The 16385-nt window shown below is 38.8% G+C and overlaps 1 protein-coding gene across 3 annotated transcripts in view; it reads right to left on the bottom strand.

Annotated features, from left to right (window-relative positions):
- The window catches only part of LOC149263958 (Integrase-type DNA-binding superfamily protein), a 170220-nt gene that overhangs the window by 55463 nt on the left and 98372 nt on the right, over positions 1 to 16385 (bottom strand). For all 3 annotated transcript variants that reach the window (XM_089427135.1, XM_089427142.1, XM_089427129.1), the window contains one exon: positions 6402 to 6523. In XM_089427135.1, coding sequence (XP_089283261.1) covers positions 6402 to 6523 — 122 coding nt within the window. The remainder of the gene's footprint in view (positions 1 to 6401; positions 6524 to 16385) is intronic.

Genomic DNA, 16385 nt, shown 5'->3' with positions numbered 1-16385 from the left:
TTGAAGGGAGATTAGGGTTAACAATTTGGGCTTAATGAAGATTATAGAAGAAGCTTAGCGAAGAGGTGAAGACACACAAGAACTCAAGTGAACGAGTCACAACAAGATAGAGTGATTTTCTCTAGTGCAAGTGGCTTAGTAGACTGAAGCACAACGAAGGAGAAGTACGAGAGAATTTAAGAGTGAATCTAGGAGGTCGAGTTGTGGAGATTGCAGTGCTAAGTTACAAGGCGCAGTTGTTGGGGAAGCCGAATTGCCAAACCCGAGTTGTAGGGTGTAGAGGTTGATTTTCAAGTGTTCAGCGAGGTCAATTTACTTCAAGTCGAATTACCTCTGAGGCCGACTTGCAAGTGGCTGAATTCCTTGGGCTGAATTCATCATGTCAGGGGCCGAGTTACAGGTTCCAGTTATTGCATTTTTCCTTGTATCTTTGTGGGTCAAAAACCTAGATTTTCCTAATTAATAGATGACAAAAAATTGTTGTAGGTGAATTATTTTTGCAATATGTGATTGATCTCTCTGATTTAAATTTCACTGCACATATATATATATATATATATAGAGAGAGAGAGAGAGAGAAGTTGAAAATAACAATGATCTTATTTTTCGGTAATTCAGAGTTTATTTGGCTGAATAAAAAATTGTTGGGGATGAAATTAATTGTTGTGAGAAAATAAATCTGGCTGATATTTGGAAATTTAACAAGACCTCCATAATCCTAATGCCAAGAACAGAAATACTAACCATAAAAGGATCCAATAAATTTCATAAGCAATGTACAAATCGCCCAAAGTGAAGGGTTTTCCCTCTAATTCATTAACAAAGTAGCCAGCTTGATCATACCTAGAGAAACCAACATCCTTACATGTTGAAAAGTGTAACTAGGTTCGGTCTCCATAATTATCATTGTACTTGTACCATTATATTTTATGTAAAAAGCAAATAGAAGAAAAAGAGGAAAAATAAATTTTTATTATTATTGTTTTATTAGTTAAGCAAGTTGTTCATGCTTCTAGGATTTGTTGAGCCAAAGTCCTACTTGGACTTCTTGTAAAGAAAAGGGAAAAAGAATTTTCGAAATTGTAATTTGGGTCAATTCACCTCAAGAAGCCAAGTCGGACCTCCAAGATGATAAGTCAGGTCACTCAAAAGACGTGTCTTTTCGCATATGAAAACAACTATATATTGGCATAAATCCTCCACCAAAATGCAAGTGCTTTTCTGTGATGACTTCTGAGGTAAAGATATGCGAGGTTCTGAAATTATATTCTTGTGAAGACTTGCAAGTTCCTAAGGCTATATATCTGAAAAGAACTGCGAGTCTCCTGGGCTATATATATGTGAGCTTTCTATGGTAGAAGATCTGAAATATATGTGAATTTTCTGTGGCAGAAGATCTATGCGAGTTCCTTGTATATGATCTGAAATAAAAAGTGAGTCACCTGTGGCATATGAGCTGATATTGATTCAAGTTACTGTGGCTGAGATTGGTGTTATCTCCTGTGACCAAAATTTCTGGGTTCTACTATGATGATACAGAATTTGGAGGGCTTGACTTGGCATCTTGGAGGTTGGATTCTTTTATTAGTCTTGGGTCTTGGATTCTCACTTTGATCTGATTCTATAAGAAGAGAAGTTGGTTGGGTTTTCCCCCTTGTGGGGTTTTTCCCTGGCTTGGAGCCTATATCCTTGTGTTCTTTGTCTCTTGTGATCTTCATGTTTTATACTTTTGGTAATTGCTTGATGAAAGAAGAGAACCTATAAATTTAATAAAGAAGCCAACACATTCACAAGTAATTATCATGACAAAGAAATCAACCCTAATTCATAAGGATATTGATTTCTCAACACATTTCTTCTATTGCAGGAATGTGGTTTAATATAATGTTTCAAGGAAAATCCACTCTGCCATCATCCTCAGAGGAGACTGATGGAGGTAACATACGAAACCAGAGGGATTTTCAAAGCTACTACGGTGGCATGGGAAACTCTTTAAAGTGTATTTCTTGTCATCAAGAGAGCTCCAAAGAGCCATCATGGTCCAGAAGTTACATGGGCTTTATGCAATTGCTGGTTAAATTGGTAATGGGTTATAGTTGGAGACTTGATGAGACCCTTAGTTAATTCAGTGCTACTCATCCTTTAACCCTGGTTTCATCTTGTAATAAGTTTTGTCTCTTAGTGCACCGGGATAATATCTCATTTTTGTATACCCATATGCATTTTAATTCCCATCCCATTTAGATTTGTAACTATCATTGCATAATGTCCAAGTGCGATTGTGATTCCCATCCCCTAGATTTTTAACTCTCATGTAAAATTGCAACTGCCATGTAGGATTGACATTAGCTTCATCTTGGACAATATAAAGCGTGTCTTCCGGGGTAAGATAGAATTCATACCAAAGAAGCTATGCTGGCTACAGTTTAAAACCTGCTAGAATATAATTGACATACTGTTTTACATTGCTTTTTCCCAGAGTTATAAATGGAGTATTTAACATTTAACATTTTAGAGTTAGAAAAACATATCAAACAAACCTTCACCACAGCTCTCTTTATGTATTTTCTTGTAGTTGATGCAGTAGGCTACATGTTGGAGGCATCAAAGATAGTGGAGGAAGTCCATGAAATTATTCTATCTCGCCGAGCATATCTTAAAAATTGTTTTCTGATTCCTCTAGAATAGCAGTCTTAAAATTTAATTTTTGTGAGCTGCACCTTAGACACCCAGCTTTTGTTGGTTAAGAAGACAGCTCAGAATGAATTAAAACCGAAACAACAGACACAATCTGTCCTGTCTGTATATAAGGTTTGAGCTGTTAAAATATGTAACTAGGTTCGGTCTTCATAATATTCTATGTACTATTCATTTTTGTATTTGATGTGAAATAAAAAAGAAATTTTACTATTATTATTTTTATAGCATGGGTTTCATGCTCTAGGTCAAATTGTTTTTAGGTCAACCACCCATTGAGTGCTTCTAGGGTTTTGTCATAGAGTCAAGAAGTCAAAAGAATAATTGTCATATGTAAAAGACCCTATTGGGCATCGTGTATCAAGTCAAAAGAATTTATTGTTGTGTCAAAGTGTCATAGTCTCCCTCCAGGACCAAGTCGGCCTACAAGTGAAGAAGTCAGCCTGCAGAAGACAAGTCAGCCCCATCTAGGGCTTCATCCTCCTTAGAAGCCTATATATTCAAGGCACTCGACCTCATTTGAAACATCATCAAGAAGTTCGATCAAGCAAGGAAAAAGGAGTGAAGAACAAGAGAAGACAAGGAGATAACAAGAAGAATCACAAATCTGAAATTTTGCGTCAAACTCTCTCACATGTGCAAAGAACTTAGGGCAAATTTTGTTGCAAGGAGGAGAAAATTGCAGTCATCATAAAAGGTTGAAGTCTGGGTTCAAAAGATCAAGTTTGCAAGTCGAGTTATCAAGGAAGAAGAAGCACCCTAAGCGAAGGAGAGAGAAGGTTTAATTTACCCTCTATCACCCACATGTGCAAATATTACAGCTGCTGCATGAGGACTGAAAAGTTGCAATCCAGAAATAGAAGCTGAAAATTCTGAAATAGAGGCCGAAATCTGAAGTTGGAAGCTATTTGACTTGGGTTGACTTTGTGAAGGATAAGATCATCAAAGGAGAGGTTGACTTGATCTTGGAGGGGTCTTTGTCTTGGGTCTAAAGTGTCTTGGAATTCGTCAATTGAAGATTCTATAAGAAGAGAACAATTCTTGTGGGTTTTCCTCTCTAGGAGAGGTTTTAGCCCTGGCTAGCGGCCTATATCATCTGTCCTCTTGTTCTATTGATCTTCATAATTTGGTAGCTGTTTGATGATAAGAACACTATAATATCAAGAGAAGAAGAAGCTAATTACAAGTACATCAAGTTTAAGTAAAGGAACGTCACAAGCAGTTATGAGAGAAATCACCCTAATCTGCCATTGATTTCTCAACATGCACCTCATATATAAGGCCATTGCCTTCTCTATTGAGACATTAGCTGGAGTCTTTGTCCGTCTCCCTCTAGGGTTTGGGTGGTTATCTCATCCATATGTATATAGGGTGGTGACTTCATATCTAAGGCTTCTCTCGTTTGTCTATAATATTGATGGGGCATTACTTCCTTTGTACATAGGGAATATATCATATCTAAGGACTAAAAGAGAACCAAACTAGGAGACAGATTCCAACTGATTCCCTTTGCCTTGGACTTTCCCAAAGCTGATCTGCAGCAATGGGTATTTGTGAAAAGAACAACCTGTAGGGACTTGGACAAGAAATATCGTATTATTTTCAGAGTGTGAATGTCTTTATGTGTGTTACCCAGCGGATTGCTACCCTATAAAGGTGAGCCACAACAAGTTCACTGAGTTGATTAGAAGTTTTTCTCTCGGCTATAAACAAGGAAAGCAAAGTTACTCTGCCTAGTGGCTTAGGACATTCACTAACATCCTCAAGCAATGAGAAGATATGCCAGAAATCCTCATCCAAGGAAAACACTTAGCTGCATAATGGACATTAAAGGCCACAAGGGGCCTATGTTGTACGAAGTATATGTGCATTGTGAAGCAACAAGTAGAAGCTCAAATCCATGGGGTTTTCACTGGGGCACCGAATCATTCATGGGCATTGCAGTTAATCATTCATCTTCAATAGGATTAGAACATATTTGCAATGCATCCAAGTTGTTCAGTATAATGGGCAGTCCTTCACGTGAGGATCGAATGTGGTTCACCGGAATCTGTGTTGTATATATGCTGGATCAATCTCTAGAACAGGTTAAATGGTTGAAAGAAAACACAAGTTCTTAAAAGATACAATTTCCAATCGTGGATGTGCATTAGTGTTGCAGAAATCACCACTTAACAAGCAAGTTCTGCCTGAAGTAAGTCATCAGTTCAAAAAATTCAAAACAGAAGTCAGCCAATTTTGTGACTATTTTGAAAACTATGGCAGCTGTAACAAAAAATCACTTACAAGACAGATTTTTACCTTGGATTTTCCAACATTTTTTTTATCGCTTGCTGATTTTTCACCAAGTTTTTCTGGATCAATGACTTCAGACCCTTGTTGATTGTTTATCGAGTCTGAGTTCTGTAGCCATTGAACTGCATCATAACTGGATTCCCATGAACTGCCTCACTGCTATATTTCACATGACTCAAAAGTTGCATAAGTCTGTGTATAAAATCAGAGAAATGATAGAAGACCACTATCATCCCAATCATAACACTTATCCACTGTATATCATGAGATGATTGGCCCAGTTTAAAGGTGCTCCTATGTAAAAGTTCAAGCAACCTAACTTGTAGAAGCCTCAAAGTGTCAGTATAAAAGAGGGAATATTAGTAGATTGAGGTCAATCTAGGGGTGCAAAGTTGAGCCTAAAAATCAGTTCCTAGCATGGGCTAATTTGCACCAGCGCTTGACCTTTAATCACAGACTGGCCAAGATAGATACAGGCCACAGCTGTTTCAATAGATGCCAAGTTATGGAAACAATCTTTCAGCATTTCATGTCTTTTGGCAATGTCCATTTTGCCAGAATGGTATGGATACAAACCATCCTGCCTGTTAAAAGTCATATGAATTGGATAACAAGAAGCAATAAAGGAGGCTATAAAGTTATACTTTTCCCAGTGTGGAACACTTTTCAGATTCACTGTCCTCTACCTTCTTTTGGAGAGAGATATAAAGCAACCTTCAAGTAGCATATGACTGCATTGATGACTTCTTTGGTTTGAGTTTTAGTCAGGAACAAAAGGCACAGTTGGAACTACTAACAGAGGTGGTCGGGAAGATAAGGTGATTCAGTACTGAGCACAAGGGAAAGCAGGTTTCCGCAGACTGCAACAAGGGATGAAGTATGCCAAATGTCTGAAGCCACTGGGGCCATTACTGCAGGAAATAAGCCTGATGATCAAAGATATGCCTGTGCTGAGTTTAGCAGGTTAGTTTCCTATTTTTGTCAAATGTTATCTTTCTGGTGTATACTGTCGAATATTACTAAATAGACTCACCAGATTAGACAGAATTCTACAGTCCATACTGTTCTTGTGATCTTTGTCACTTTGGAAACATTTTAACACTAGCATGAACTTATTTACACCAATAGGCTGTATATGTTTTTTTGTGAGAATAGAAACTGTGCTTGATCAAATTACAAGGAACATTAACCGAAGTGTTACTTTTGGGGAACTAAATATCTAATTACAACTTTGAAGAAAAACAAACAATGGTTCAATCTTAGTGAGAAATGAAGGAATGAACAACTTACGGTGAAAGTAAAGCTGATACTAACTGAGGTCTAAATAAGAACAAAGATAGTCATAAGGAGAATAAAGAGACCAAAGATCAAGAGTAATAAGAAGGGTCTTATAGGGTGAAATAATTTACTTTTGCTTGTAATTGCATTGCGTGTTATTTCAAGGAACTGTTCCCAATTGAAGCGACTGAGTTCCTGTTTCTCCTCTTCCGAAAGCTCAAAATTTGGTTCTCTTCCGCACATAAATGCTGCCCTGAACACACCATTACCCCAAATATTGTTAGAGATAAGACATGTCAACGCCAAAGATAAGCTACAATTTCTTTTGCTTGTCTCCTATAAAAGCATGTCCCCAAACATTCACAAGTATTAAGTAGGCAACATTCTTTCCATAATTTGTAAATTTTGGCATTGCAATACTAAGCAGGAAGCCATGTAAGAAAAAGAAACAGTACATGCTGTAAACAGGGATTGACTTTGTTGATAGGTGGTTGTCATTGATGTCAACCCAAGCAGCACCAGGAGCTACCCCGATCTTCGATGGCAAATTTGACATGGCAATCCATGAAATTTCATGTCAAGATCCTTTTAGATAGATTTTCCTCGACGAGATGTTTATGTTGGTATATGGTATGCCCCGTGGTCCCTTCTGGTTTGGGAGAAAATTGAGTTTGAAGTTGAAGACCCAGTTTCGTGGGCTAAAACCCCAAAGGGTAGTAACATGACACCTTATCATTAATTCACCTATAGTTGTCAATATATGACAATAATTTTCGCTGCAATTTCATTGTGTATAAGTTGAATAACTCCAAGAACCAAAGGCAATAAACCAATCATTGACTTCACAACCAAGTAGGACCATATGCACTAAGCCAATCATTGATTTCAAATTTCTAGTGGAATTGAAAATATTTCTAGACAAATATTTAATAGGGTTCTTAAGGGGTAGTTATTATTATTTATTAATTATTAAAAGATGCTTATTGTTTTTTGACATTTTAAGGAAGAGTATTAAACTATTTTTCACCTATAGAGGTCCCCTTCACCATTTAAAAGGAAAATGAAACATCCAACACAAGGCCAGCAGCTTTCCAACTTAGTATACAAGGCATAAACATTGTGATTTTTAAAATTACTAAATCCCCAACGTCCTTTCTTGAAACCCTCTTCTTGTCCTCTAACGGCTCATCCTTAGAAGCCCTTTAAATGTCTATAAAAAGGACACCTAAAATATAATAAAAGGCATGATCTTTAACAATTATCCTTGATGAATCATGAGACTACTCTGAAATAATTCCACCCCTGTGGAGCCAGCGAAAATCAGAAGTGAGGGCTGTTTGGTGACAAGTTTTGACCAAGTTTTGGTTTCGTTTGAGATCAAATTTCTAGGCTTGTCATTACAGCTGTTTGGGATTCGTTTTGTGCAACAAATTGAAGATTCATTGCTTCAGAGGTAGTGAAGATTTGGAAGGGTTATTGATTAATTGCAGGGGTCTGTTGGAAGTGTATTCTTGGTATTTCAAGCAGAGATAACCTTGCAACAATCTACTGAGCCTCACAGTTTGCAACTTCATTAGTTGACACACTATTACAGGGTCATGAATCTCTACAGTTAGGACTTGAAACCTATAATTTCTGCAGCCAACATTAAAGCTCTCTCTCTTGACATCTACACTTTGAAATTGATTAAAATCCAGATCTGCATATACCTATTTGAACCTGTGTTTTTTTTTTAATTCGGGGCTGTGTTCTCAATCACTTTAGTCATGTAGTTGTATCTTAGTGTACCTTCTACTTCATATCCTGTTGTATACATGTCTCACTTTAGGTTTATAGCATAGTCTTTAAGATCATTTCTTAAGTTTATCTTTGGTCGATCCTAGGTCTGGTTAGGTCTTAATCATAGTTTTGGTTAGGGCTGTCGTTTTTAGGGATACTTTGGGATGGTCTTCTATTAGGATCAGTGCTCCAAGGCAGCGAAGGTGAGGTCTCTTTGAAAAATTCTGAGTTAGTTTTGGAAGGCGGTACATTCCCTAACCAGTACAAGAAGACTAGCAGTGGCAACAACCTCCAGAATAACAACATTTTGAGGAGTCTCCATCTCAATCAGAAAGGTTCATTGGAATGCTACTACAAAATCTAGAGTGATATCATCTTTGAAGTCTGATCTAAAACAAAAGGCTGTAACACATTGAAATCGACCCAACAGCAGGCCTACATATATGTATATTTGAATCATTGAAACCAACCTCATCTTCAGTCAAGTTAAGCAAGTTGAATCCTGGACCTTAAGGGTTAAGGCAGCTACCAGCAATAAGCATACTTTGTTGTTAGCGTCATAATTCAAGGCAGCAAGGTTTGGATAAGATGACATCCAGAAGATCACAGGTATGTTTTATAGTTGTTGTTGCAATATCATCATAGTCAACTTTATTATTACTGCATTAACCCTCTTTTGCAGGCAAAGGTAAGTAATTTTTCGTTAAAGGGTTATTTGCATTTTCTTTTGGGTATTGGGATCCGCATTGGGTATATTTTTAAATTGCAGGTGCAAACATCCTTCAGCAGTAAGAGCATCTACAGCAATTCAACTGTAATCACAAAGAGCAGCATAAGCACAAGAAATAAGCAGTGAACCTATGGAGCTAGAAGCACAAGCAGTGAATCAGTGAAGTTGAACAAAAGTATTACAGCAGTATCCCATTGGCTTATAAAGAATTGTCCTCAAGTCATGTTCATCATTTGAGTCAATTATTGTACATCAATGTAATTGTGTCATGGTCCCTAATTCGAGAGCCCAAATTTTGTAAAGAGTTTGTGTTGTTGCCTAGAGTTGAAGGCAAATTGTTTTGAAATAAGGGTTTGTATTGCAATTGAGTCAAGGGTTCTAGGTTTCTTGAGTCAAGGGTAGTTGAGTCTAGAATTGTTGATTAATCAAACAAATCATTGTATATCATTGTAAGTGGACCATTGTCCCTGGTATGGGAGTCCACACTTTTATTTTATTTTGTCTTATAGGGTGGTAGGGTGGTGCTAGATTGGTGAACAAAGTCACCTACAGGTTGGGGCCAATAAAGTTATAAACATTTCAGCGTCGTAGGGTGGTGCTAGGGTGATTTGTGGCTCACTAGGGTGTTGGGGCATCCTTTCAGCTGACTGCTGATAAAACCAGGGCGTTGGGGCGTCCTTCCAGTGGGAACTGGAGAAGAATGATTTTCTAGAGTTCAAGGAAGTTATAGCTTTGTTTCAAGTTGGAGCTGAAGATTAAAGAACTTATTAGAAAAGCGTTTGGTGGTTTTTCACCCAGAGGGGGTTTTCCACCTAAAAATCTTGTGCCTACTGTCTCTATCTTTTGCATTGTTGTTTACTGCTTTTACTGAATAATTATAATAACTGAAGATTAACTAATGCTCTGAAAAAATTAATAAAGTGCTAATTGCTAAGAAAAACTGATTCACCCCCCCCCCCCCCCCCCCCCTCAGTATTTCCAACAGACTTTGTATGGATGCACAGTTTAAGTAAAAATAATCGATCATTAATAAAGTTATGGGAAAATCTTAAGCAAAGGCATACAACTGAACAGTGTGTACATGTAACTGAAGAAAAAAAATGTTAAGAAAAGGCATAAATCTGAACAAAATGCTAGAATTGGAATGCAAGTCCCAAAATCAACTAGTCAGATGGAGAATGCAAGGCTAGTCTGGTAGAATGGATATCAGGGAATCAGTATTAGAAGGCAGACTTTGCTTAGAAGTATACTTTGAAACTGTTCAAACTTCAAAGTAAGCACTGGTTAAATTGGAGGAATCGATACAAGGAGCAATAGGGAGTGATCGTCAGCTCTTAGGCATATTTTGTTCAAGCATGAGAAGGAATTGATTTCAAATAGCCATACTGGTTAAATTCGTCATATGCGGATCCTATGTGGGTCATATGTGATTCTTCACGGGTTCAATGCGGGTAGCTACGTTTTATGTGGGTTTTGGCGAGTACGGGTAGAAACTATGGGTTCTATGCAAGTGACCGTCTCACTATAAAACCTGTCAGCACCTGCGGGTACCCGCGGATCTTATAAGAGTCGTGCTACACTGGTACAACACAAGATTGCTATCCAATATAGTAAGCTTACCAATTAGTGGTAGATCTTGTATTTCCAACTTTGTGGTATACTTCCAAATCTATTCAAAACAAATTTCCATTATTCACTTGCAAAGATATAAATCCCAAAGGGAAACTGTCTAATGATTTGTGTAGTTGAAAAGTTTTCCAACATCTTGTTAATCTACCTCTTGGTTGGTGATGATTTCCTAAGTTTTCTCTTCACACTATAGCCCCTATAGCTTTCACAAACATGTCAACATAATGCAACATGCCCTCGATTGACTCTTAGTTGTGTTAAAGGTAACATGTTACCTCCCCCAACCTACAATTAAGGACAAAAGCCCTAATCAACAAGTTCTAACCTAAGGGGGAACTACTAGGATGATCACCATTGTCACTACATCAATCCATCCCCTCACTTTTGGTTGGCTCTTCTCCAACTCAAAGGGAGTACCCCTAGAAAATAGAATTACTAAAGCTAAAAAAATGAAGCTTGAAGATGATGTGAAGAGATAGTTTTCCAAAACAATGGTTTCCTATCATTTAAATGGTTAAAAGATTATGGAGAGATCAAGAGGCTCAATAAAGGGTTAAGAATACAAGGACTAAAACATGCATGCCAAACGAAGAACTTAACATTGTTGAAAATGATAGTAAAGGAATACTAGGAGGGCTTTAAATTAACACATTAAAACTTGGCCACTGAGGTGTGCCTCATCATGGAATATTAACCTAGCAACCACTCATGTATATGTAAAATGCAAGATAATAATCTATAGACATAGCAACAAAGAGCCAAAGGGGAAGAAGTTCCTCACACAAAACCCTTCCAATATAATAAATGTATCTTTCACAAATAACTAATCAATAGTGAGTACTAGTAACACTACAATCATATCAAACATTAGAAAACATTAAAAAATAGCTACACCTTGATAGGAAGGAAATCCTTACACATCACATATACACCAAGAAAGATATATCCATTAAACTCCAAGGAGCATAAAATCCAAAATTCCAATCGTGAGAAAAAAATGAATGCAAACCCTTGTATAGGTTTGTGCTCCATCTTTATCGACAATAAAATAATATTATCCACTGCTAAAACCCTAAATTTGTCCTAGGGGGTGGTAAACAAACAATGTCCTCCAACTAACATGACAAAAATACTTAAAATAGTGGTGGTCAAGCCACATCTACAAATATCCTATAAGGAATGCTCCAAGAGGGTAGGACATCTCCATCAACGAGAGAATAAGACCATGGCATTCTCCAAAGTCCTCCATAAAATCCTCCAAGAGAGGTCACTCCATTAATAGACCCTCAATATGTGCAAACAACAACCTTGATCGGCACACAATTCTCAAAATGGTCCCTCACACCTGCTTTGAAAATACCATAACCTTATCAATATTTGTTAGAGTTTCTACCATAACTACAATTATGAAATGCCAAATGCAGTCTGCATCTAATGGCATTGTTCTAGCATAAATCTATGCAGACTTGCAAAATCTTTATATAAGTTTGAGCTCCCTCTTCATCTATAGTAAAGTAATAATATCAACTACCAAAATCCTAGATCCATCTTAGGGAGGAGTAAAGAAACAATATCCTCCAACTAATGAATCATAAATACATAAAATGGTGGTGGTCAAGACATATGCAAATCTCGAATAAAGAATGCTCCATGAAGGTAGGAAATCTCCATCAAAGAGGGAATAAGACCATGTCATACTCTAACATCCATTGTAAAACACTCTGAGAGAAATCACTCCATCAATAGATCCTCAATAAATGTGCAAACAACAACCTCCAAGTAGCATGCAATGCTCAAAATGGCCCCTCACAACAATTGCGAAAATACCATAACTCTATCAATTTTTGTCGAAATTTCTATTATAACAACAATGATGAAATGTCATGGGCACCTTATATCTAGTGGCATTGAGCGGGTGGAAATCTGGGCACCCTTGCAAAAGATAACTTCTCCCAAAGCTAGAATGCAAAGATAAAGATGGAAATCTATATTAAAATGTATAAACCTCAATAAATCTTACTAGCTGTTAATATGCAAACTATAAAATGTTCGGGAATATTCTTGCATTACATGTAATTTCTATAAAATTTTGTTGAATTTTTAAGAAAATTATTTTATTTTATAGAATTTGGGTGAATTATTTTCAGAAAAAAATGGAAATAAACAAATATTTCCTTAGAAGCATGGAAAATTAGCCCATGGGCGAAATTTAGCTCCTAAAATTTCCCTATAAATCACTCTCCAAATATGAAACAAAACCCTAGATCTAGGGTTTGGAACCTAGTAGATCACTTTCAATGTGAAACATACTCCTCAAACCAGATGTCAAGCAGGTGGATCCATGAAAAAAGGCTAACACTTGAAATGCCATTAATGCTCAACTAACTCCATCAATAAAGGAGATGGTCGCTCGTCAATCCAATGCAATAATAACATGCCTCAACATGGCACTTTGAGACGATGATGCATGAGAAGTGTGCAAGGTGGCTTTGTTGCCATAAAATCTAGCAAGCCTTGGATAGGTAAACCCTACAAGGTATAAACTAGACCAAGAGAGAACAATGGGGTAGTGGCCCACTATCTAGTATCACCACAGCCAAAAACCCCTTCTCTTTACAGATTCTTGCCGATGGGAGGAGTCCTGGTATAAGAAAAGGTCACCTAATTGGTACTCTAAGGTCACGATATAAGGTGAATTGACAGCACCTTCCATAAGAAATACACAATTTAGGCTCAAGGCTCCAATAGGAGGAAGTTTGCTTTCTTGATGGAGACCTATTTGATGAGGCATGAAACCTAGGGTTTGGTTAATAAGTTGAGAGTTGGGATGGCCCAAGGTCAAAGCGAGGAGAGGGGGTTTTTAACAATGATTCTCAACAAAACAAAGGCACATGAAACCCTCAAATAAGCCCTTAAGTTGAAGCAACACCAAACTAGGGTTTACCCAAGGGCAAACTATGAAAATTCTATTGCAATTACTGGTGATTATTCTTCTATCTTTTCAAATTATGTCTTCTATAAATTACTTACAGCAAATACTGAATAAAAACACAACTACAATTTCACCAAAAATTACTCACAGGAAAAAAGAAAATAACACACATAAAAATTGGACACCAATATTTTGGACAAAATAATCCCCGGAAAAAACCCAATGTGGGAAAAACCAATTTTGCAGATAAGGCTTTATATTATTTCTTTAGCAAATTGAGAATTACATAAATTGCTTGCTGACACTGGCAAAGCTCCGGCAATTAATCTAATCTTCACTGTTGACCAAATTGAACTAGGAAATGAAGAGTCTCCCTCTACAAATCAATTCGGCCTCTCCTAGGCAATTCGCACATCCACTAGCAATTCACACTGGCAGATTGGAAAATACAAACTAGCCTCCCAAAAACTCGCATTACCTCTGGGAATCAATCTCGTGAGTAATACTACGTCCAACAACTCGATTAACCAACTCGCACTGCCACTAAGAAATTGCTTTTGAGAGCCGGAAGCTCCTTATGCACAAGAGGTTGTACTCGATTTATAACAAGGAGATGTTGGCCATTATGCATGCCTTGGCCAAATTCCAGCAGTACTTGGTGGGCAACAGGTTTAGAGTGAAGATTGATCACAACAGCCTTCGCCATTTTCTGGGGCAGAAGGGCATCAACGATAGACAACATAAATAGGTCAGTAGGATTCAAGACTACAATTTTGACATTGAGTATGTCAAGGGCAAGCATAATGTGGTGGCAATTGCCCTATCTAGGAGGCTTGCGACACTTTCCCTCATCAGCATCTGCCACGATTATAAAGAACAGTTGTTGGTTGAGTACTTTAAGGATCAACAAGCGTGTGAGATCTTGGAGGGTACCTATGGGGATGAGCGCTCCTGTGTGATGGCAGATGTTATTTACTACAAGGGGCGCATTTACTTGGTTCCCAATTCACAATGGAGTGAGAAGATTCTCCACGCAACCCATGATTCACCATTGTCGAGAACCAAGGGTTCCTAAAGACCTACACAACAGTCAGAGAGTGCTTCACATGGAAGGGCCTCAAGGGGGATGTGTTGAGGTATGTACAGGAGCGCTACGCTTGTCGGAGGAACAAGGGAGAGTTGACTCATCCGACAGGGTTATTGCAGCCACTCCCTATTCCGGAGGGGAAGTGGGAGAGCATCTCGATGGACTTCATCACAGGTCTTCCCATGGCACAAGGTCGTGGTGGCATCTATGTGGTGGTGGAAAGACTAACGAAGTATGCCCATTTCTTCGTTATCCCAACCAGGTACTCTGCTTCTCAAGTTGTAGAGTTGTTCTTCAGGGAGGTCTTCCAGTTGCATGGTCTACCCAAGACCATAGTGAGTGACAGGGACAGCCACTTCACGGAAGCTTTCTGGCAGGAACTCTTCAGGTCAGTGGACACAGAGCTTACACCCAACCCCAGCTACCACCCTTAGACCGACGGGCAAACCGAGATTGTTAGCAAATGGCTGGAGGGTTATTTCCAAAACTATGTGATAGGGTAGCAGCGAGCATGGGTGAGATGGCTACACTTGGGGGACTATTGCTACAATAATACCTATCACATGTCCATTGGTATGTCATCTTTCCGTGCTTTATATGGATATGATGCTTTATCTTTTGCTGACATTGTTTTTGGAGACAGTCGGGCCCCAAGGGCCAAAGATTGGATACAGGAGAGCCAAAACATTCTCAAGGCTCTCAAAGATAATTTGCAAATAGCCTAGAACCAGCAGAATATTGATGCAAACAAGCACAAGGTTGAGAGACACTTTGATGTGAGGGATCTAGTCTTCTTGCGCCTTCAACCTTACAGACAGTCTACGCTGAAACAGAAGGGGGTCGAGAAGCTACAGCCGCGCTTTTATGGACCTTACTGTGTGACCAAGAGGGTTGGCGAGGTGGCATACGAGTTAGAGCTTCCGCTTGGGAGCAAGGTGCATAACGTCTTCCACATTTCGTGCCTTAAGAAGGTACTAGGACAACATGTGACAGCCACCGTGGAGTTGCCCCCACTGGGTGTTGATGGGCATCTAGTTTTGGGGCCCGAGGCTATTTTGGAGAGCAGGGAGAGGAGATTGACGAGCAAAATCATCAAGGAGTTCTTGATTAGGTGGTGAAACCTCGCAAATGAGGATGCTACTTGGGAAGGAGAGCAAATATTACTTTGCAATTGCTTGGAGACAAGCAACATCTTAGCGAGAGGATTGTAATATTCCCACTTAGCAAGGTTGGTAAGTGAAATATCAATTTTGACCAATTTTGTTAATTTTTGGAGAGAAACTTAAGCAAAGTGGGTTGAGGGGCCCCACTTGCAATTTTGAGGCGAAAGAAGGCCCCAACATAGGAAAAAGGGAAAAATCGATTTCATAGTGGATGGTGGGGGCCACCCCAAAGATGAATACACTGCCCTTGGCTAGTACGCTCTCATGGAGGAAAGGGAGAGAGGGAAATCAAAGGATGGGACCCACATGGGAAAATTGGAGGGCCAACAACTAAAATAGGAGCACTCGTCATTTCCTCATCTTTTGATCATTTGACATTTACACTTGACTAGCACGCTTGAGCTGAGAGCCAAGTCTGCATGTGTTGTTGAGCACACAAGATTTTCAAGCAAGAATCTCACCCTGCCTTCGGTGGACTTCGATCTGGGAACTTGCCAAGTGTATTCATGGAGTTGGTTCAGAAGATGGGATGTTGGAAGGGAAATACGTAGCGTTTGGAGGAGTTGATTGTGGAGTCAGGAAATTGTTGGACTTTCAGGGACAGCCTAGGGGCATCATTTGCTGAAGATTTGGAGAGTTTCTAGGGCTCCATTTGGTGTGAGTCTGCTATGCCAAACAACCATCACCAAGGATTGTGTGGGCATGCGCAGTGGTGTCTTTGTACCACACGTGGGTGCTTGGGAGAAGGAGGAATCGAGGGTTGAGGCTTGTGGAGTAATACCATGAGGGGAATTT

This window comes from Pinus tabuliformis, chromosome 6 (genome assembly GCF_031772625.1).
Source record: "Pinus tabuliformis cultivar Carrire ecotype Pingquan chromosome 6, CPIR1, whole genome shotgun sequence".
Lineage (NCBI taxonomy): Eukaryota > Viridiplantae > Streptophyta > Pinopsida > Pinales > Pinaceae > Pinus > Pinus tabuliformis.
The sequence above is the reverse complement of the archived record's forward strand: the minus strand, read 5'-3'. Positions and strand labels throughout refer to the sequence as shown.